Source organism: Callithrix jacchus, chromosome 12, assembly GCF_049354715.1.
Source record: "Callithrix jacchus isolate 240 chromosome 12, calJac240_pri, whole genome shotgun sequence".
Taxonomy (NCBI): Eukaryota; Metazoa; Chordata; class Mammalia; order Primates; family Cebidae; genus Callithrix; species Callithrix jacchus.
The window spans coordinates 91,192,050-91,215,414 of record NC_133513.1 but is presented as its reverse complement, the minus strand read 5'-3'; the positions used below and the strand labels follow the sequence as shown (position 1 = coordinate 91,215,414).

At 49.7% G+C, this 23,365-nt stretch overlaps 1 protein-coding gene across 3 annotated transcripts in view; it reads left to right on the top strand.

The window, feature by feature from the left end:
- The window catches only part of PYROXD2 (pyridine nucleotide-disulphide oxidoreductase domain 2), a 36,206-nt gene extending 13,192 nt beyond the window's left edge, over nt 1-23,014 (top strand). For 2 of the 3 annotated variants that reach the window (XM_002756505.7, XM_035268741.3), the window contains 12 exons: nt 1,137-1,292; nt 3,828-3,981; nt 5,945-6,006; nt 6,103-6,200; nt 8,267-8,408; nt 8,780-8,914; nt 10,206-10,278; nt 10,534-10,690; nt 12,760-12,914; nt 13,999-14,105; nt 16,169-16,289; nt 17,363-17,674. In XM_002756505.7, coding sequence (XP_002756551.1) covers nt 1,137-1,292; nt 3,828-3,981; nt 5,945-6,006; nt 6,103-6,200; nt 8,267-8,408; nt 8,780-8,914; nt 10,206-10,278; nt 10,534-10,690; nt 12,760-12,914; nt 13,999-14,105; nt 16,169-16,289; nt 17,363-17,433 — 1,431 coding nt within the window. In that variant the 3' untranslated portion in view covers nt 17,434-17,674. Of the gene's footprint in view, nt 1-1,136; nt 1,293-3,827; nt 3,982-5,944; nt 6,007-6,102; nt 6,201-8,266; nt 8,409-8,779; nt 8,915-10,205; nt 10,279-10,533; nt 10,691-12,759; nt 12,915-13,998; nt 14,106-16,168; nt 16,290-17,362; nt 17,675-21,428; nt 21,579-22,699 lie in introns of those variants that run through there. The other variant, XR_624610.5, reaches the window with a different exon arrangement.
- Nucleotides 23,015-23,365: the final 351 nt, after the last annotated feature.

The following is a 23,365-nucleotide window of genomic DNA, read 5'->3' as shown; positions in this document are numbered from 1 at the left end:
TCTTGGCTCACTGCAACCTCTGCCTTCTGGGTTCATGCAATTCTCCTGCCTCAGCCTCTCAAGTAGCTGGGATTACAGGCTTGCGCCACTATGCCTGGCCTATTTTTGTATTTGTAGTAGAGATGGGGTTTCACCATGTTGGCCAGGCTAATCCCGAACTCCTGACCTCAAGTGATCCTCCTGCCTCAGCCTCCCTTTAAAGTGCTGGGATTACAGGCATGGGCCACTGCACCTGGCCTAGATATGTTTAGATACACCAATACTCACTATGGTATTACAGTTGCCTATAGTATTCAATGCAGTAACAGGCTACAGGTGTGTAGTAGGCTATCAGATGTAGGTGTGTGTAGATGCACTCTGTGATGCTCAAACCGTGATGAAATTGCCTAACAATGCATTTCTCAGAACATATCCCCATCGTTAAGTGATGCAAGGCTGTTACATCACATTACAAAGCTGTTGTGAGGTAACCACTGTAAACCCTAGTACAGTCCCTGGCATACAATGGTGTGGTGTGGTGTATGACGTGGCATGGTGTTGTGTGTGGTATGACGTGGTGTGGTGTGGTGTGGTATGACATGGTGTGGTATAGTGTGGTGTGGCATGACATAGTGTGGTGTAGTTTGGTGTGGTATGATGCGGCGTGGTATAGTGTGGTGTGGTATGATGTGGTGTAGTATGGTGTGGTATGGCATGGTATAGTGTGGTGTGGTATGACGTGGTGTAGTGTGATGTGGTATGGCATGGTGTAGTGTGGTGTGGTATGGCATGGTGTCGTTTGGTGTGGTATGGCATAGTATAGTATTGTATGGTGTGGTAGGGCATGGTATGGCATGGTGTGTATGGTGTGAGGTGGTGTGACATGGTTTGGTGGCGCATGGCATGGCATGTGTGGTATGTATGGTATGGTATGGAACGGTATAGTGTACTGTGGTATGATACAGTATCATATCCCATAGGGCACTTGGGCAAGAGGGCTTTTTATAAACTTATATTTAAAAAACAGACACCAGGGTCATATACTTGGGAAGCTGCACACAGGTACCTAAGTGGTCACACAGACACAATCGGAGAAAGGTGATGGGCAGAGACCACAGAACCATTAATATATTGCCTGTGCTGTTTGTGTCCTGCAGAAACATGGGCTGAGGCTTCATCTTCGAAATCCTCACTCCTTCACCCCCATGCTGGAAGAGGGTGCAGGCGGCAAGGTGCCCAGGTCCCTTCTGCTGGGCACAGACATGGCAGAAAACCAGAAGCAGATCGCCCAGTTCTCCCAGAAGGATGCCCAGGTAGGGAAGGCAACCAGTGACTGAGCTCCTCCTCCCTCAGCCGCCTGGAGATGGGTCTGGTTGGATTGTCCTAGAACAATTGTCCAAAGGCGATGGGCACTGAGCCAGGCCACCCCATGTTCCTGAGAGCTCCAGTCGGTGCCAGCTCTTGATCTCAGGCACTGTGAAGAGAAGCAGGTGGAGGATGCCAATTAAGACTGGTAAACTGGGAGGCCCGCACACCTGCGTGTGTGCAGTATGAGGCCCCTGTCCCAGGGCTGTGCATGCTGAGTTCAAGAGGAAATGCACTGGCATGTTCTCACACTGGTATGTGCTTCATACCCCCCTGCTCTCAGAGTTCCAAGTGTCCGTACACATGAAAGCCGAAAAGGAGGATAAGGGAAGATCAGAGGCAATTAAGGATAAAATGAACTGGATCAGGAACTTAGGACAAGGAAGTTCTAAGTATTCATTCAATGTGGCATCCCAAGGCTCCATCCTGGCTGCCCAAGGCAAAGTGTCCGTGATGGTGTGCAGGTCTGGTGACAGGAGGAACACATGACGGATGGGAATGCACTTCTTCTTTCTTGGGATTGCATTCTAGGCCTCTGCTGGGTGCCTTTGTCTAGGTGAGCCGCTGGGTTCCAGAAGAGGCCTGCCACGATTGGTTCTGCAGATACAGAAAGATTATTTGAATGGCCATTTTGTACGAAGCCTGGATACAAGCCGAGGTGTAGCAATGGAGACATTTTTGTAAGCAGAACCTAGGTTAATAGAACCCATGTACATTGCTTTTGTTGTGTTAATCTAATGTTGGGTAAAACTTAGAGAACCGCAAACACACAGCCTATATGTCTCTTCAACCAACAGTTTTCAAACCTGGCTGATGATCAGAATCACCTGAGGAGCTTAGCCTTTTATTTTGTTATTTTATTTTATTTATTTTTGAGACAAGGTCTCACACTGTCACCCAGGCTGGCATGCAGCAGTGCAGTCTTGGCTCACTGCACCCTCCACCTCTGGGGCCCAAGCAAGCCTCCTGCCTCAGCCACCTGAGTAGCTGGGATTACAGGCATGCACCACCATACCCAGCTAAGTTATTTTTAATTGATTTGTAGAGACAAAGGTCTCACTATGTTACCCAAGCTGATCTGGAACTCTCGAGCTCAAGAAATCCTCTCACCTTAGCATCCCAAAGTGCTAGAATAACAAGCATGAACCACTGCACCTGGCCCGAGAGGCTTAGCTTTTTAAAAGCGCTTCTCTGGGGGTTCTTTTATGCAGCAAGTTAGAGACCACTGCCTCCTCTCATCCAAATCCTGCCCATCTCAGATGCACTTGAGGGGACTGGGCACAAGGCCAGGTCCCCGGGCCTGCAGGACACTAGCTGTGGCCCTACACTCTAGGGACCACACACGCAGGAGGCAAGGGCCCATTTCCCATCATCAAAAGTGAGGAGCTTGATTTCTGGTTTTGTCTTTTCATGCTGTCATAATAAAGGCCACTTAGAGGAAGCCGTTTCACTTCATTTTTACCAAGACATCTCAAATGTATTTTAGCATGGAACTTTTCTTTATGTAACACTGATTAAAAGGCCATGGGTATGTCCATGGTTACAGATGGACCAAAATTAAAAGTTCAGGGCTAAGAAGAATCAGGTGGGGCCTCCAGTAGCACAGGCATCTATCACTGCTCCTGTGCCCACCAGGGAAGGAGGAGTGGGTGTTGGAAACCAGGCTTTCAAAAGTGGATTCTGACATTGGAGCTTGTGGGGTGAGAGGAGGCAGGCTTCTGTGACTGCAGGTGATGAGACAGCGTGGGAGACCTACAGACTAGAAAAGAGTACAGGCAAAGAGGCCTAACTCCTACCAGTAATATATGAAAGGACAGAAGGACAAGCTAGGTGCGGCGGCTCACCCATATAATCCCAGCACTTTGGGAGGCTGAGGCGGGCAGATCACTTGCGGTCAGAAGTTAGTGATGAGCCTGGCCAACATGGTGAAACTCTGTCTCTACTAAAAATACAAAAAATAGCCAGCATGGTGGCATATGCCTATAATCCCAGTTACTCAGGAGGCTGAGGCAGGAGAATCACTTGAACCCGGAGGCAGAGGTTGCAGTGAGCTGAGATCACACCACTGCACTCCAGCCTGGGTGACAGAGCGAGACTCTGTCTCAAAAAAAAAGGACAGAAGAAAGAAAGTTGTAACTTATTTCATGGTTTATCGCAGAGACCAAACTCTAGGATTCTTGCCAGTTTTCTGTGGGTGACACTTTGTGTTGGCCAGCATTAGCTCCTTGTCCCTGTCACCACTCCTGGTGGCTCTCCTGTTGCCCAGGGTCTCCCTGCCCCCACCCCCACCCCATGCACGCTTCCTGGTGTTGATGTTAACCCAGAGACCTGGAACTGGGGGAGCTCAACAGAGCCAAAGCCAAGCCACAGCAGGGAATAAGGCCTGAGGAACTGTGATGCTTTGGGGGGTGACAGATCATGTGGGGGCAGCATGGAGGTCAGGGATGTGGATGGTGGAGCCTTGATGCAGAGCTCTGTTCCAGGCCTTTCCCAGATACGAGGAGTTCATGCACTGCCTTGCATTAGCCATTGACCCTCTGCTGGATGTGGCCCCCGTGGACATGGCAGCCTTCCAGCGTGGCTCCCTGCTGCAAAGGATCAGGTCGCTCTCCACCCTCAAGCCCCTGCTGAAGGCAGGTAAGTCCAAGTGCAGGCACCGGGACATGATGAGTGACCTTCGAGGATGAAAGTCTATTGTCTTGATGCCTGGACACAAGCCTGGGCCTCCAGTGCAGCCTGCCAGCTGGGTTCGGTTAACATGCTGTGATCAATTAGGGGCGGCCTGGAGCACTTTGTTGAGAGTGTCATAGGCTGATGCACCTTTAAAACCTGAGACCAAGGCTTATGCATGGATAGTTCATTTGGAAGGGTGACGCCAAGGCACAAAAATAGGAGAAAGGAGGAGGGAAAGTGGAGAGAGAAAGAGTCAATACCAGAGTGTGTGGTTGCACCAGCCAGCACTGTGGGTGACATGGTGCTGGACCTGTGTGGGCCCTCTGGGAAGCCTTATGAAATGCAATTGAGGAACCTTCTCGGGAGATGGAAAGGAAAGTATTTATCCATTGAGTTCTATCCCCCATTGGTCAAGGCTTGCCTCACAGGGCATTGACTCCCACGCTTCCAGGCTGTGCATCTGTGGGTGCCAAGTAGGTTCCCATGAGCGCCCTGCTGTGCTGCCAAGAAGCCCTAGGGAAGAAATAGAGAGGCTCACTTTTCAGGACTGAAGTGAGAGGCTGTGGAGTTGTCCATGTGAAGCTGATCAAAGCCTACATGGAGCTCAGCATAAAGGCCATGGCTAGAATAAGATATAGGGACCAAGAGATTTGAAGAGCTGCCCCATACAGAAAGAATGCCAGATTTGGGCTCAGCAAGGAGAAGTTCTGTGATCAATTAGTATTGTCTGCCATGAGTATGAGAATGGAAGGCTCATAAAGTGTGCTATTATTTTCTACCCTACTTGAGGGTATACACACCAGTTTAGCTTCTATATCCTAGGGGAAAAAAAACCGAATCATTTGTTTCCCACACATCTCTGTGGTTCAGCTGATCCCAGCTGGCTCAGCTGATTTGGTCTGGTATCATGCACGTGTTTGTGTCTGCGGCAGCTCAGTGGAGGCAGCTCTGCTCCAGGTACCTCCCATCCTCCTTGTGGAAGCACATGCTGATCACATGCTTGATGTTTTCCAAGAATAGTGCTAACTGCTTAAATGTATTAAGTGCCTTTGAACTTGCAAATGCTTTACCTAGCTCACTTAATTCTCACCTTTAGCCCTTGGGGTATAAAATAGGATGGGCATGGACTTTTCACATCAGTGGCACAGAGAGCGTATCATTCTACTGACTGGCCAAGTCACATGAATAATCCCAGAGCCAAGAAGCCAAGCATGTTAACCCAGCTATGGTGGGTTGGGAGGCACTGTAGACTCATACATTGCAAAGAGTGTGGAGCCAGTGGAATCTATTACAAATGCAAAAATTAGACTCTACCTCTTAGATAACCAGTTCAAGGAGCTTTGTGTGGAAAACAGGCCAAAAAAAAAATTATTGAGCAACTATTATGTGCCAGACACTAAGCTAGGCCTGGGAGCTATAAGGCTAGAGACCATGAGTTCTACCCTGAAGGCCTTAAAGCCCAGTTACTCTCTGAAATGATCTGAATCGGGGTTGTAGGAATGGATCAGCCATGCCAGCTACCTCCCACAATATGGGCCTTCCAGACTTCAAAATAAGGGGATAAGGTACAAGTTTAAAATTTTCCAAGAATAGTGCTAGCTGCTTAAATGTATTAAGCGCCTATGAACTTGCAAATGCTTTACCTCGCTCACTTAATTCTCACCATAGTCCTTGGGGTATAAAATAGGATTCCCATTGTACAGGTAAAGAAGCAGGTTCAGGGATGTTAAAAACATGCCCAGGCCCTGCAGCCAGTGAGAGGTGCAGCCAGGACTCAGGCTGGGTCTGTCCCTGCACTGGCTGTGCTACGCCACTTCCTGGCAGGAAGTCTCGCCTCCTCCATTCTTTTAAGCCCCCACCCCAGGCCAGGTCGGAGGGTTTTTCTGTTACCTGTTTCTGCTTCTGTTTTGTGGATCATTTCTTGTAGGCCGCATCCTGGGAGCCCAGCTTCCCCGGTATTACGAGGTCCTCACAGCTCCCATTACCAAGGTGAGCAGTTTCCCAGCCTCAGACCAGACCAGGCAGTGAGGGACCCTCCTCCCATCGGGGCCCCTAAGCCCTTCTCTCTGCTGTTTTGCTGTCCAGATGCTGGATCAGTGGTTTGAGTCCGAGCCTCTAAAAGCCACTCTAGCCACAGATGCTGTGATTGGAGCCATGACAAGTCCCCACACTCCAGGGAGTGGGTGAGTCAGGGGGGTGAGGCAGGACACGGGAGTGGAGCACGTCCCCCAACAGGAGTGAGGACAGCAGTGGCAGTGGCAGCAACAACCACTGTCACTTATGGAGCTCACCCAGTGAGCCGGGAACCAGCCGGGCACATCACACACGATTCATTTATCCCTCAGAGCAACATCTGAGAACTGCAGTGCAGAGAGGGAGTGTCTTGCCCACAGCCCCTCAGCTAGTAAGTGGCAAGGCTGATTTCCAGCTCGAGGTGTCTGACTCCCCAGAATCTTCCTTCTTAATGACGGTGCCCTACTGCTTCACTAAGAAAAGGCTCTCTCCCGTCTCCCGCTTGATATCTCAATGTTCATATCAACGTTCTTTTCTCTCCTCTTCCCTTCCCTATTCCACCGCTCCACTACCACGAAGACCTGTTCTCCCTTCTCTCCCACCATTCCCTTCCCTGGGCTCTGGGACACACTCAGACAGACACCTCAGGAGGGACGGGAAGCTGCCTTTCTCTTTGTGAGTGAGGGTTTGTGCTGACAGCCCAATCCGAGAGGTGGCAGTCAGACACAGCGAAGCCTGCAGTGTGGTCTGACTTAATGAGCCCCGCAGGAGCAGGAATGGAGGGGTGTGTGTGTGTGTGTGTGTGTGTGTGTGTGTCTGTGTGTGTGTTGGGATGGAGGATGATGCCACCAAAGGTTGGACCGTTTCCAGTGCACCAGAAGATGCAGCTAGAAGCTAGAAGCTGTCGACGTGGCTTTTCTCTCAAGGGATGAGCACAGCCTTGGAAGCAGTTTTTCAACAAATATTAAGCCAGCCCCAAGTTCCCCCAGGGCCCTGTGGGAGGGGGCTTGGCAGAAGTTGCTACACGTTGGCCAAGCTCTGATCAACCAGCCTATCCGGATCTTCCAGCTGGGGCCTCCTGTCCATTTCTCTTCGGATCTCTGGGAGGCTGACCCACTGCTCAGTTTGTGAAATGTGCCTTTAAGTAATTTGTTCCTTCATTAATTATTCCTACAAATATGGATGAGTGCTTGCCTGTGCTAGGTGCTGGGGTTACGGTAGTGAGCGGAACAGACGTCCTGGTGGGTGAGAGACAGAGAGCGAGTGATGATAATGAAGTGGCGTGAGTGTGATGCTAGGAAGAGCAGCCGGGTCACAGCCTGGTCTAGGATCAGGGAAGCCTCCACATGGAAGAGGTGTTTGATCTGAGACACAAAGGACAAGGAGGAGTTAGCGAAACAGAAGGTGAGGGAGGAAAGGGCTTCAGGCTAACAGAACAGCAGGGGCAAACGCTGGGGTTGAGGGAACATGTGATCCATCCAAGGAATTGAGAGGTTCTGTTAGTTAGGAGGGTGGGGTACAGAGATGGGGACAGGATGAGGGATGAGGCTGGAGCACGTGCTAGGAGACTGGCCATTACCTGAACAGCAGCGCCAAGCCAGGGAGGCTTGGAACGGAGGTAAGTGAGCAGCAGAATTGCTGGGCTTTGAGATAGGGCTCTGGGATATATGTGGACAAAGACCTGCAGGGGAGAAAGTGTGGGAGAGGGGGTTCCAATGAGGGGGTGTTACTGCAGCAGCATAAGGAAGAGAAGAGAGGCCGAGAGATGGGGTGACCTTGAAAGCCCTCTCGAGGCTGAGTTGTTGGTGCTTTGTGGATGAAGATGGGGAAGGATGGTAGAGGTCAAGGCTGACACTGGAAGGTGCATTCACTGGAATGGGAAAGATCGAAGGGAAAATGGTTGATTTAAGATGCCTGCCAAGAAAGCGTCCAAATGGAGATATCTGTGGGTAGCTGGACACGGGCTGGAGCTCAGGAGAGTGCTGGAGCTGCAGGTTTGGGCATAGCTGCCTTATTTTTGGTAATAAAGCTATGGACATAGACTCATTTTCTTGGAAGAGGGTGTAGAGAAGGCAAAGGGCTCTTACAAGAACTTGAGTTCATTAAAGGCTGCTGGGAAAGGGCTTGGATGTTGGCAGGGAGGGGCTGAAGGTCAAGATGGAAAGCAATAGCTGCACCTGGAACTTTGGGGAGATTAGATGCCACCTCCAGGCTGAGTTGGATGGTCTGTCCTCAGGTATGTGCTGCTGCATCATGTGATGGGGGGCCTGGAGGGGACACCAGGGGCCTGGGGCTATGTCCAGGGGGGCATGGGTGCCCTCTCTGATGCCATCGCAATCTCAGCCACCACACATGGAGCAAGTATCTTCACTGAAAAGGTGAATGGCCCCTCTACCTCACCCCAACTGTTGGCAGGATCCCAGGACAGAACAGAGTCTCAGATTTGGAAGGTCCCTTGTTTTACCTATGAACAGAGGGGCAGTGGGTGGGTGGGGGGCAGGGAGGTTGAAGAATCAAGAGACTAAGGTCATGCCGCCTGCTAGTGGCTAACCACTCCCCTTGAATCCTCTGATCACGGAACCACCTGTGGGCTGAGGCTTCATGGAGAAGCTGCAGAACTTGGTGGGGCAGTCTTGGGATGAAGAAGCTGTGAATGCCTAGGAGCAGCACAGACCATGAAAATCCCACAAGATCTAACCCGGATCTCCCTTCTTGGGGGTTTCTGGGCTCTCTTTCTGGTGGGCTGTAGACAGTGGTGAAGGTGCAGGTGAACAGCGAAGGCCGTGTGCAAGGAGTCGTGCTGGAAGATGGCACAGAGGTGAGAAGCAGAGCGGTGCTGTCCAGCACATCTCCGCAGATCACCTTCCTGAAGCTGGCGCCACAGGTGAGGCTGCTGGAGGGTGGGGGGTGGAGTTTACATGTCTGCCTGAACGAAGGTTGGAAACCGTGGGGATTGAGGGAGCCAGGACTGCATCAGGGTGTGAGACGCAAAAGCGAAGTCTCTGCATTTGGGAAGCAGCAGGTAAGGGCAGGTAGCAAACAAAGAAGAAGCCTCACAGGTGAGGAGAAAGGGCCAGAGAGGTGAAGTGAGCAAGGTTCTGGCCACTGGCCAAGCCAGAGCTAGAACCCAGGTCTAACTTTCAATCTAGAGTTATTTCCACAACTTTCCTACATTCCTGATTTCTCACCTCTCAGCAGCTCTAATTCCATTGCCTGGGTCAACAATCTATTGTAATACCCATGATTATTAATTAATCATAACAAAAAGCCACAAAACTTTTGGGCATACAACAAGAAATACTGGCACCCAGAACTGGAGACCTCAGTTGATCTTGGTGGATTTCAGCTGCTCAAGGCTTGCCTGTGCATTTATAGTCGGCTATGGGTCAGCTTGCCAACTCTGCTGATCTTGGCGGGACACCTTCCTGTGCCTGGGAGCTGGCCGGTGGTGGCTGGTCCAGAACGGTTTCTGCTGGGATGATGGGGGACTCGGCTCTGCTCCGTGTGTCTGTCCTCCTCCAACACAGTGTTCAGGCACGTTCTCAGAGACTGGCAGAGGGCAAAGGCAGGCAGGCTCAGTCCTGCATGAAAGCATCACATGGTTTGATGTCTTTGCCAAGCAAGTCTCATGACGAAGCCCAGAGTCACAAGCGGGTGTGCAAACAGGGAGGGGTGAGCTCTGGGGGCAGTTTTTGCAATTGACTTTCCCTGTGCCCAAATATATGATAACATGTATATGAGCAAGAAGCTCCCAGCCATTCTTGGGGGGATTCTTAGGGGTAAAGCACTACTTTTTCTGCATGATTCCATTAATAAAATTCAACAAGCATGAGTGAAAAGAAACTTGTTAAGGCAATTCTAAGATCATTGAGGCTTCCAAGAGCTTACAGACCAGTAGCAAAAAGAGGCCTGCAAACCACTGACCCCTTTGCAAGCAGGGAGAGATGTGCACTATTTCACAGTCAGAACTGCTGGCCAAGAACAGAGGAGGAAGTGGTTAGAGCTGAGTAGGAGGGCATCTAGAAAGGCTTCACAGAGGAGGTGGTTTTGGCTGGGCTTTGAAAGATGAAGAGGATTTCCAGAGGCAGCAATGGAGGGATCTGCCTGAGCAAAGAAAGAAGGCAGCTTCCTTGAGGCCGTGGACGTCTCAGACTTTTCACGGAGCCTTCTTCCAGGAGTGGCTTCCTGAGGAGTTCGTGGAGAGAATCTCTCAGCTGGACACCCGGTCTCCTGTCACCAAGATCAATGGTAAAAGGCACACCACATGGCAGCACTGCCTCCTTTGACCCATCTGAGCAACAGACTTTTAGGCTGGGGGCAGCTGAGCTCCATCATCATCTCCATTCCCTTTCCTCCAGCCCGTGTCCCCCTGCACCCTGCTCAGAAAGTGAAACACCTGCTCTTGCTTTCCTACTCCCCTCCCCCAGTGGGGGTAGCACAGTGCTGGCTGTAGAGGGAGGACCTTGCAGAGCTGAGACCTGACCCTCCTCTTTGGTCCCTCAGTGGCCGTAGACAGGCTGCCCAGCTTCCTGGCAGCCCCCAATGCTCCCGGAGGCCAGCCGCTGCCCCATCACCAGTGCTCCATCCACCTGAACTGTGAAGACACCCTCCTTCTGCATCAGGCCTTTGAAGATGCCATGGACGGGCTGCCTTCCCACAGGTAGGGGCCCAGGGCTTTGTGTCCCCTGATGGTCTCCCACATGGGCCTGGGAGGTGGGCTGTTCATGCCACACACAGCAGGGATCAGGCCTGGCGTTCAACCTTCACCATGACCTGGGAGCTGCCAAAACCTATATTTAAGTTCTAAGGACAGGAAATGCATCCCAGGTGAAAAACCTGAGGACCTGGGCAGGTAAGGGGTGAGGAGCGGCACAGGTTAGTGGAAGGGGCAGAGGGGCAGAGAGCTGCCCAGGAAAGTGCTGGGGCTAGGGAAGAAGAGCAGAAAATGTTTTCTGGGAGACCAAAGGAGGTTCTGTGATTCAGAGCCCACAGAGTGCATACATTCACTGAGTGCCCTGCTCCATAGCCTTTCTTTTTCTGATAAGCTGCCTCCCACCTCCCACTGCAGCCGCATTTCCATCCTTCTGGAACAGGCAGGGGCGCTATAGGAGCAGGCGCCTTTCCATCCTGTCCACTGTCCAGCACACCCTGTTGAAAACCTGCTCTGTGCCGGGCTCTGTACTAGGTATGGGCTGGGGGAGTAGCGGGGCAGGGGCATGAACTGACACAAAGCATATTACTATAAGACGGGTCCACAGATATTTATAGCATGTGGTAGAGAAGATGTGCACCTGGGGAGGAGAAGGGTATAGGGCAAAGTTCATTCATCCATTTATACATATTTTGGGGTCTCTACTCTGTGCCAGTCTTGGTTCAGGGACTGGGCACAGATCAGCAAGCAAAGCCAACAAGGCCTCAGGTCACTGACTTTCTACTGGTGAGAGGAAGACGATCAACAAATGAGCACTGATGATGAGCACTGCAGAGAAAAACAGGCAAGGAGGGGAGGAAGGTCTTCTCTAATAAAGCGGTGCTGAAGCAGAGACTGGAAGGAAGTGAGAATGTGGGTCTTGTGGGTAACTGGGGAAGAACGAGACAGAGGGGAGGTCAGGTACAAAGGCCCGGGGCAGGCATGTGCTGCTGTGCAGGAGGCACAGGGGTGAGGCCAGAGTGGCTGGAGAGAGGGCACCTGGGAGCGATGGGTCTGAGGTCCTGCTGGGTCTTGTCAACTGTCCTGGCTCTTACTCCAGGAAGGTGTGTGCAGAGCCTGCCTTATATTTTAAAAAGACCAACCTGGACGCTGTATGGAGAAAGGGCTTTAGGGCATCTGTTGCAATGGGTTACTGTTGCAGAATCCAAGGGAGAGAGGACAGTGGCTTGGACAAGGGTGGACACAGTGGACATGATGAGAAGTGACGGAAGACTGGGTGTATTTTGAAGGTGAAGCCAACAGGACTTGCTGTTGGACAGGGAGTGGGACGTGGGTGGAAAAAAAGGAGTGACTGGGAGATGATGCCTCCATTTACTGAAAAGAGGAAGAGGCCGTGGAGGTGGAGCAGATTTTAGAGGATAATTGGGCATTGGGGTTTGAACATGGTGGACATGCTGTTTGAGACCCCTAGTGGACATCCGAGTTCAGGGAGAACATTGTGATTGAGGGACAGCAGGAGAAGGGGCATTTCCCGTGGCCTCGAAGGAGGCTCATGTTTGGAGATGAGCGGGATAATGTGCTCCAGGTAGAAAAGGTGTGGCAGGCAAAGGTGGGTGGGAAGCAGGTCACGGGTCCGCTGGGGCTCGGGCAGCCCTAGCAGCTCTGTTTTCTATTGGCCAGCTCTGGAAAAGGCAGGCCACTAAAGCCTGGCTGAGATCGGGCTGCCTGGGCGCCTGCTGTCTGAGGCCTGGCCCCCTTCCACCCTCGCACTGTCTGTGTGGACCTTGGAGACATTTGAGTTTGGGAGCCCTGGTTAGGGCACAGCGTGTGTGATGGAGGAAGGCAGGACAGGCCATGCATTCAGGGGTCTGGGGCTAGGGGAGCTCCTCACAGGTGATCTGGAACACGCTAGCGGCCACTAAGCCCATGCAGGTAGACACCCACTATGGCTGTACAGTGACAATCACCCAGGATTGCTGTCATCTCAGCGCCTCCACTGCGTCCCAAGTCATCTCAGAGGCCCTCCCCTCGGCACTGCTGCTCTTTAGACCTGTCGTCTCTCCTCCCCACTCGTACAGGCCTATGATTGAGCTCTGCATCCCTTCCTCGCTGGACCCCACCCTGGCTCCTGCTGGCTGCCACGTAGTCTCCCTCTTCACTCAGTACACGCCCTACACGCTGGCTGGAGGCAAGGCCTGGGACGAGCAGGAGAGAAACGCTTATGCAGACAGAGGTAAAGAGAGCGGCACGTTCTGCCTCCAGAGCCACAGCTGGGTATGTGACCCGACTGGGCCCACTCCTCCTCACCACCCCATCAGGATTGACAGCTGCAGATGCTGTCCCAAAGGGGGGAAATACTCAAGGGAACCTCAAGTCAGCATAGTGAATGACTGCTGGGCTCAGGCAAGAAGACAGTTCCTGCCCTCCAGTTGCTTGCAGTCTAGTGGGGTATGGAGGAGACTAATTAAGAAACCTGCCATTACAACACAGCTTGCTGTATGAAACAAAGGAGAAGCATGAGCCAGAGAAACAAGGAAGGCTTTCAAAGGAAGGGATGGTCATGACTAGGAGCTGCCCAGGCAGCAAAGGGCATTCCAAGCAAGAGAAGCAGCTTGAGCAGGCTGGGTGTGGTGGCTTACGCCTGTAATCCCAGCACTTCAGGAGGGTGAGGCAGGCGGATCACCTGAGATCAGGAGTCTAAGATCAGCCTGACCAACATGGTGAAATCCATAGCTACTAAAAACACAAACAAATTAGCCAGCCATGGTGGCACATTCGTGTAGTCCCAGCTACTCGGGAGGCTGAGGCAGGAGAATCATTTGAACCCAGGAGGCGGAGGTTGCAGTGAGCTGAGATTGCCCCACTGCACTCTAGCCTGGGCAACAGAGCAAAGGCTCTATCTAGAAAGAAAAAAAAGAAAGAGAGAGAGAGAGAGAGAGAAAGTAGGAAGGAAGGGAGGGAGGAAGGAAGGAGGGAGGGAGGGAGGGAGGGAGGAAAGGAAGGAGAAAGAAAGAGCAAGCTTGAGCAAAGTGATGAGGTGAAAAAAGCTTTGCATATGCAAGAGGAGACAAAGGATTGGGGTGGGGAAGCGGGGAAAACTGAGACTGGACTGGCCTACCTATCCATCTTTGGGATGAATTATTTGTTTGCTTGTCGACTGATTTTTGTTTTTTACCTATCGAGGTATAATTTGCTTGTGATAAAATAAACCCATTTCAGTGTGTAATTTAATGACTGTTAGTAAATTTACCAAGTTGTACACCACAGCACCTCTCTTCTTCTGAATACAGTCTGATTTCTGTTTGTTGGCACCCCAGTGTTTGATTGTATCGAGGCCTATGCCCCTGGCTTCAAGGACTCTGTGGTTGGCAGAGACGTCCTCACACCCCCAGATTTGGAGAGAATCTTTGGGCTTCCTGGAGGGGTATGTATAAGCCTGGGGGGTCTCCTGCCACAGTCTTCTCTCTGCACCCCCACTTCCTGGCTATGTCCTCTGTTCATCTAGTCCCTCTATACTCAGCTTGCATCAGGAAGGAGGACAGTGACAGGGACCCCAGCTGAGAGAAGACAGAGAAGTGGTCAAATCAAGGGAATGGGGGGTCCCTAGTGGTGACTCAGAACCCAGGCAGGACAGCCCCACTGGGGAGGTCACCAGGATTGTGGCCCTCTGCCTTGACAACCATGCTGGCTCTGCCACCTGACTTTCTTTAGAGAGATCACCCCCTTCTCAAGGAAGCAACACATCCTCAGACTTTTCAATTTATCAAAAACTAGAGATGGGAGACAGGGAGACCAGTTAGGAGGCCAGGCTCAGTTGCCTCATTGCAGCTACTGAGCACTTGAAAGGTCAGAGAGCAGCCTAGGTGACATAGTGAGACCCATCTCTACAAAAATAAAAAACTAAAAAATCGCCAAGTGTGGTGGTGCACACCTGTGGTCCCAGCGACTCAGGAAGCTGAAGCAGGAGCATCGCTTGAGCCCGGGAGTTCAGGACTGCAGTGAGCTGTGATGCACCATTACTTTTCAGCCTGGGCAACAGAATGAGACCCTGTTTCTAAACAGAAAATTTTTTAAAAAAGCAAAAGAAAGATCTGAGGCCAAAGTAAAACGTGCTGCAAGTGTAAATGCACACAGTATAGAAAAAATGTAAAATATCATCAATGATTTCTATATTGATTACATGTTGAAATTATAATATTTTGGATATATTAAGCTAAATAAAATATATTATTGACATTAATTTCACCAGCTTGCCCTTCCTCCCTCCTTTCCTTCCTTCTAGAGACAGGGTCTTGTTCTGTCACCCAGGCTGGAGTGCAGTAGTGCACTGCAGCCTTGACCTCTGGGCCTCAAACCATCCATCCTCCCACGTCAGTCTCCTGAGTAGCTGGGACCACAGGCATGCACCACCACGCCTGGCTAAATTTTTTTTTTTTTTTTTTTTGTAGAGGTGGTGTCTCCCAATGTTGCCTAGGCTGGTCTCAAACTCTGGGGCTCAAGTGATCCTCCCACCTTGGCCTCCCAAAGTGCTGAGATTACAGGAATGGGCTACCACAACCGGCTCTACTTTTACTTTTTAAATGTAGCTACTAATAAATCAAAAGCTACATATGTATCTCCTGTTACATTTTCACTGGACAGTACTGGTCCAGGTATAGAGGAAAGAAACCCAGGCAGCAGGAAGGAAGGGAAGGGCTGGGGGCAGCAGGCATGGGGCGGGCAGACTTAAGAAGCCTCAGTGACAGTATGCACGTGGGAGTCAGGGTGGAGGGATGTGAAGGGTGGGCCCAGAGGCCGGAGGGGAGGGAGTTGGTGTCACTCACTGACGCTGGAGGTTGGGAGGAGCAGACTCAAAGGAAGAGGCTGGCTTCAGTTTGGGGCAAGGTGAGGAGGGCAGTCGGGGGACACTCCTATGGTGATGTCCAGCAGACATCGGGCTTCTTGCCAGACCTGCCCCATGAGTCTGCCCTTTGCCTGTGCCACGCTGCTGCCCTTCTCAGCCTGGGGCTGGTCTCACCCAAGCCAGGGGGCCAGAACCATGCTCGGGCTCCATTGCCCCTTGTGTGCCGTTCACAGTGATCCTGATGGATCTTGGAGGCTGGAGTCCAGGTTCAGGTGGCTACTTGGCCAGAGAAGGGAGTTCCCGCAGAGATGCAGGCCAGCAGCCACAAAAGTCAGATGCTTGTGTTTTTCCAACAGAGCACAAGAAGGATGCAGGGTAGATCACAAAACCCTCTTTTCTTTCCCATTCAAGTTCCTGCTCCTTACCCTGCTTTCTTCCTCAAAAAGCCTTTGGAAAACATCATGCCCAGCCTCAGGGCATGTACCCATGCCATCTCATCTCCTTCTCTTTCTGCATTTTAAGAACTCAAGAGAATATCTCGGAAAGAGAAATTTTGCTGGAAAACAAGGGAGGCAAAGAAGCCCTGCCAGGGCAGTAAAGGCTGCACTGCTCCTGTGTTAATGACTGTGGCCCTGTCTCTGCAGAACATATTCCACTGTGCCATGACCCTGGACCAGCTCTACTTTGCCCGCCCTGTACCCCTGCACTCCGGCTACCGCTGCCCTCTCCAGGGCCTGTATCTCTGTGGAAGTGGCGCTCATCCTGGTAAGTGACTTGGAGTCCCACTTACCCTTTGAGGACTGGGAGGGCTCACTGGAGGTCAAAGACTTGGAAAGTAGGAAGAAGATAAACAACGAAGGCAGCAGAAAGGGAGGGGAGCAGGGAACTCCCACCATAAGAAGCTCCCCTGTGTTCAGAATTCTCCATGCACAGGTGAGCCCCCAGCCACTGCCTCCACCAGGATGACCACAGCTCGCAGTTGAGCTCATACCTTCCCTTCAGGAGGCCTGAGGATGCACCCTGGTGGAGGCATCTCACCACATTGCAATGTAGGGTTGTGAGAGACCCTATGTCCCTAAATTCCCCATCCGAATATATATTTAGATAGGGTTTCACTCTGTCGTCCAGGCTGGAGTGCAGTGGTATGATCACAGCTCACTGCAACTTCAACCTCTTGGGCTCAGGTGATCCTCCTTCCTCAGCCTCTGGAGTAGCTGGGACTACAGGTGTGTGCTACCACACCCAGCTAATTTTATATTCTTTTGTAGAAATGGGTTTTGTTATGTTGCCCAGGCTGGTCTTAAACTCCCGAGCTGAAGTGATCTTCCCACCTCACCTTCCCAAAGTGCTGAGATTAGAGGCCCCAGCCATATTTTAGACCAAGAAGGATGGATCAAGTTAACTTCTTCAGTCTTACAATTCTTTCTTGTGCCCATTCCAAGCCTCTCGGAGCTGGCGGGGCTGTCATTCGCTGTGCACATGTTCTCTGAGCTGTGTGGACTTTGTCCCCCTGAAGAGAATCTGTGCTTCCACATCCTCCCCCTCCCCCAGCCCCTTATTCTGAAATTTTAACTTTACTTACTAAGCATCTGCCAGTCCAGCACGTCCACCATCAGCCATTGAGACTGTGGGCTGTGGACCTGGCCCTTCTCCAGACCTTTGGTGCAGGAAGCCTGAAGGGAGCCAGGGTCTATTGAACGGCTGTCCTAGGTGATCCCAGTGCCCGTGCCCCACACCCCCACACCCCTTTTGTTGCTGGATCTCTGTAAGCCCTGCCCCCACCCCCACCTGTGTGGGTTTTTGAGTGGAGCTTTGGTTCATAGGAGATTCCCTTACAGGAGGAGGTGTGATGGGAGCTGCTGGGCGAAATGCAGCGCATGTGGTCTTTGGGGACCTCAAGAGCATGTGACCCCAAACCAGCTCTGACCCAGAAAGAGGAAAGACTTCACCCCTGAATTCTAGGTGCCCTATTGGATCAGCTTCCCAGGAAGCTCAGCTTCAGGGTTAGTACTGGAGGCCACCAAGTCCTCAATGCTCAAGCAATTATTTTAGAAAAAACATGTAAGTTACATTTAGTGCAAGTTAACCTTATGCCCATGCCTCTGTACATGGACTGGTTTTGTTTTATTAAAACTAATATTTCATACAGATTATTTGCCTGTATTTTTTCTCTGTGTTAGTTGGCGGGATAGACTTCTCTGGGGTGCCCATAATTCTTACACTAGCTAAGAAACAGTCCGTTTGAAGGCCAGGCACAGTGGCTCATGCCTGTCATCCCAGTCCTTTGGGAAGTTGAGGCAGGCAGATCACTTTGAGGTCAGAAACCTCATCTCTACTAAAAATACAAAAATTAGCCAGGTGTGGTGGCAGATGCCTATAATTCCAGCTACTTGGGAGGCTGAGGCAAGAGAATCACTTGAACCCAGGAAGTGAAGGTTGCAGAGAGCAGAGATTGCACCACTGCACTCCAGCCTGGGTGACAGAGACTCCATCTCAAAAAACCAAACAGATAAAAAAGCAACAAAAACCAGTCCATCTGACCAGTGGAAGAGTCTGATACAAGCATCCTCTTGTCCTTGGCTGGGCCCTCACTACCAGCAATTAGAGGACTGCCCAGGTGGGGCCCAGTCAATTACTGTCACATTCCTGGCAAACTATAAGAATGGACCCAATATCCCCATGATCCAGAGTAACCCAGAGGGGCCATGGGCCTGAACGATGCTTGGCATCTCAAGCCATCGAATCCTCCAATCAGGCGAAAAGCAAAGTGGATTCCACTAAGGCCGTCTGGGAGCCCGCTTTTCCTGATTCCAGAGCATTTAGCCTTCTGCTTCCTCTGAGCTAAGTCTGTCGCATCCCCAACACCTTTCAATATAAACCTCTGTAATTCCAAAGTGAGTTAACTGTCACTCTTGTCCAGCAAAACCCATCCAAAGTTCCCCTGGTAATGCAACCCTCCCAGCCAGCTTCTCCAGTTCCAGCAGTCAAGGCCGCAGTCCAAGCCGTCCCGTCTGCAAAGAAGGCAGGACCTTCACTGGGAAAGCTTCCTTTCCTCCATTTCCTGGGCAAATATATACAGATTCAAATAGATCCACCTCAGTACTTAATGTTGGTGAAATCAGATTTCTCAGCTGTAAGAGAGTTGTTTTAAAGCTCACATCAAACAATGGATCATGTCTCTGTCCAGTATCTGGCCTATGGTAAGTGACATTATTGTCATTTTTGTATTCTACAGAAGGTGGTCTTTTCTATATATTTATTTTAACCTGGCACTCAGAATTGAAACCAGCCCCCTAGAAACACTGTGACCAGGACAGCGCAGAACAATGTTTGGAAAAGGTCCCCAAGCCTTTTCCAAATTAGCCAAGCCCCCTCATTCAGCATTGATACAACCAACTTCTTGAGCCTGTTGAAAATGTGTTTTTGGTCAATATTGCCAGTTTTCTGGAAGGTAAGAAGGAACGCAGGGAGAGAGGGAGGAAGAATGAGAGAGAAAAAGAAAGGGAGAGAGGGAGGAAGGAAGAAAGAGAGGAAAATGAAAGAGAAGAAGGAAGAAGAAAAGGGAGGGAAGGCGAGAGGGAGGAAGGAAGGAAAGAAGGAAAGAAGGAAGGAGAGAGGGAGGGAGGGAGGAATGAACATGGAAAATTTTCAAGGGCCTGGGACAGCTCACATCAAACTTGATCTTTAAAAGTAATAACGATTTTTTTTTTTTGTAAACAAAAGTACAAATGCCTAATGTAGGAAATTGTAAAAATACAATAAGAGAGAAACATAAAATGCACACATAATTTTTCCTGCAGAGATCATCGCAGTTACCATTTTACAGTATCTCCAGATAGTCTTTCACATCATTGGTATTCTGTGTTCTGTGTGTGGGCTTTACATCTTTCCTTCATTTCACTTCATGTCATAAGCAGTTTTCAGTGCCATAAAGATTCTTCAAAAACATTTTTTTAATAGCTGCCTGATACTCTCTTGTAAGGATGTGCCGTAATTTATTATGGGACATTGGGTTCGCCATTGGCCTTGATTGCTAATTAGCATGAGCCAAAGGCCTGAAAGCTTCTTTTATGGTTGCTGTTCCTCTTTTAATGGTTCCCTATCATTTCTGGGATCACAAGGGTGCAGCTGTTGTCCCGGCAAAGGTTTCCTCTAAAGGAAGAGGAACTTGGAGGAGGCCAGGGAGAAGGGGGAAAAAGCATTTTTAGCACCGAGAGGAAGCATTTCCCACTGTTTTAGTGACTTTCTGTTCTGTGTCTCATGTCTCTGAAAGATGACATTTGATCCAGACCAAGAGACAAGATAAAGCCTCAGCACTACAGGGTGCCTTGATTCCTCCAAGACCCCAGCACATGCTGACCTCGCTGAGCAAGGCGGCCTGGTCTTACCCAAAGTGCTGACTCTGAAATCAGCCATGAATTGGGCAAGTGAGTCCCTTGCTGGCCCTAGTATGTAAAACTTGTAGAAGGATAAGTAAGTCAGGGCCTCAGTGTTACCTGATTTACAATTGCCAGTTTCCCCAAAGCAGTAGGGAGCACTTCCTTTGAGGCACAGTCCTGCAAACCCCAGAAGTACACTGGAACCTCACCTGGTTAAGTCATTACCAGCGGTCTCTCCTGATCTCACAGCCCCTGGGTGATGGTGTCCAGAGACTCAGCAAGATATGAGGTTTACAGCTCTGGGAGGAATGTGGCCCTCCTGGTGGGAGGAATGACAGATGTGGCTGACCAAGCCGGCTGTGGGCCTTGTGAGTGTGCATCTTTCTAACACATGTTTGATTTACAAGGCAGGTGACAATTACCAAGCTCTTCCGTGAGACCTTGGTATTACTCCTGCCCTGAGGGCCGGAGTGAGTGGGAAAGAGACCTGCTGAGCAGAGGACATCATTCTGTGGGGAAGTGGAGACACATGAAATGAGGAAAAGGAATGCAAAATGCAAAGCAAGGAGAAAGGCAAATGGACAGCAAACCTGGAAATATTTAAGCTCACCAGGAATCTGTTAAATGCAATGAAAACCAAACGATCATGCTTTATCTATAAAATGGAGAACAAATATTTGTATAGAAAATTACTAGTGTGGGCAAAAAAGACACTCTTCTATGCTGTTGACAACGGCATAAATTTGTACTTGATAATGAGACTCAAAAGCCAACATCTGTGTGCTTTGTGGGTTATTCTGCATCTTATCATTTCGCCTAAGGAAAATATCAGAAATGTCCCTAAGGATTTAGCTAGAAGGATATTCATGCAGTATTATTTGCAATGGCAAAATACTGGAAACGGCCTAAATGTCCCAAAATAGAGAATTAGTTAGATTAATCAGGGTAACTGCACATGATAGAATATCAGACAATAACTTTAAAAGTTACATTTTTGAAAGTACTTTTAGCACATGGAAAAAATATGCTAAAAAAAGTAAGATATGGGCAAACTCGGTGGCTCACGCCTGTAAGCCCAGCACTTTGGGAGGCTGAGGTGGGTGGATCACAAGGTTAGGAGTTCAAGACCAGCCTGGCCAACATGGTGAAACCTCATCTCTATTAAAAATACAAAAAAATTAGCCAGGCATGGTGGCACATGCCTATTATCCCAGCTACTCAGGAGGCTGAGGCAGAGAATTACTTGAACCCAGGAGGTGGAGGTTGTAGTCAGCCGAGATCACGCCACTGCATTCCAGCCTGAGTGACAGAGTGAGACTCCATCTCAAAAAAAAAAAAAAAAGATAATCAAAAGAGGAATTACATGAGACTAGACAAATACATTTGATTGGTATGCAGTAGTCTTCAAGACAATGTGTCTCTTAAGAAAAACAAAATAAAGATGGTTGTCAACAGCGAAAAGGTAGGTGAAATCTACACTTTCTCCACTGCACCCGTCGGCCTTCCCTCCTGTCTCATCTTTCAGGGCCCATGGAGAAGGTGTAGGTCTGACCCAGGCTGCTGTGTGTAAAGGGGATGATGATGCCTCCCATAGAGGGATGTGTGGATTGTATACACATACACACAGCTCGCCAAAATATGCACCCTGTGTGATCCAGCACTCACCCACTCCCAGGTAAGAAATGCTTACTGGTGTTCACCAAAAGAGACATACTAGGCTGCTCCTAGAAGCACTATTTGTAGTACTTCCAACCAGGAAGCTACCCCAAAATGCCCATTCACAGTAGAATGGAAAAGTAAATTGTGGTACCTTCATATGATGGACTGCTATTCAACAATGAGAATGCACAACGTAGAACCACAAGCAACAGAACTATGTTGAGTCAAAGAAACCAGACATGAAATAATACACGTTGTAGGATTCTGCTTATAAATTGTACAGAAACAGGCTAAATTAATCTATACTCTTATAAGTTCACCTTTGGCTGGGCACAGTGGCTCACACTTGTAATCCCAGCATTTTGGGAGGCTGAGGTGGGAGGATTGCTTAAGGCCAGGAGTTCAAAACCAGTCTGGGCAATGTAGCAAGACTTCATTTCTACAAAAAAAAAAAAAAATAGCAATGCACAGTAGTACATGCCTGTAGTCCTAGCTACTTGGGAGGCTGAGGAGGGAAGATCACTTGAGCCCAGGAGTTGGAGGCTTTAGTGAGTTATGATCACACCACTGCATTCCAGCCTGGGCAACAGAGTGAGACACTATTGAAAACAAAACTTCACCATTGAGGGTGTTAGGGCCTAGAAGGAAGCCTGAGGAGGGCTTCAGGGAGCTAGCAGTACATCCACCTGTTTGATCTGTGTGGCGGTTACATAAGCATGTTCAGTTTTTGAAGAATTTATTGATTTCTACACTTAGGATGTTACAGCTTTCTGTATATATATTATAGTTCAATAGAAAGTTAAAAAAAAAAAAACTAGCTTAGTGCCTGGAACATGGTGATGTCACTTATTAACATCATTACTGTAAAGCTCATGTTTAGTGGCAAAGCCCTATGTCTGAGGCTAGGCTTGGAAGAGGAAATAAAGAAGGAGGGTAAAGAAGGAAGAAAGGAGAAAGGGAAAAAGGGATGTGGTAATCAGACCCATAGGGTGCCCCCCCCATGCAGGACCCCTGCTTACTGGTGCCCATTGCCTTGTATGCTTTCCTCCCTTCAAGGGTAGGTGAGATCTGTGAAGTGCTTCTAACCAACTGAATATGACAAAGGTGAAAGCATGTATGTGATTATATCACACACAGCATCATCATGCAGGAACCTCAGTTCCTGGCTGGCTGTGAGGAGGCAGGTGGCCCTGTTGAAAACCCCAAGTGGCAAGTAACTGCAGCAGCCTCCAACTGACCCAAGTTCTCAGACCTACAAAGAACAGATGCTGCCAACACCACATGAGCAAGAAAATGGGTGTTTCCCCAGTTGAGCCTCCAGATGAGAACACAGCCTGGCCGGCACCGTGATTACAGCCTTGTGACACCCTGAGCAGGGGGTCCAGCTAAGCTGTGCCTGGATTCCTGAACAATGGAAACTGTGAGATAATAAATATGTGTTGTTCAAAGCCACCAAGTTCGTATTGATTGGTTACACAGTAATCAGTAACTAATACAAGGGAGAAGGTCACATACCCATGCACATGGTGGGTGCAAAATACAATGATATGAATTGAAATAATGCCCCTAGATTCAAAATGATCCTATGAGCTGGACTTCACCCCCATAGTAGCTGGGAAGCCATCTCCCAGCAGGGCCAAGCCTGGAGTCACCATCACAGAGGGCACCAAGTCAGACACACCTGGGTTTGGATCCTGGCTCTACCAGCATTGGATTTCAGGCACGTTCCGAACACCAAATCTCAGTTTCTTATGTGACTCATGGTGGTGATGTTTTTTTGCTTGGCACAAGGCACACAACAAA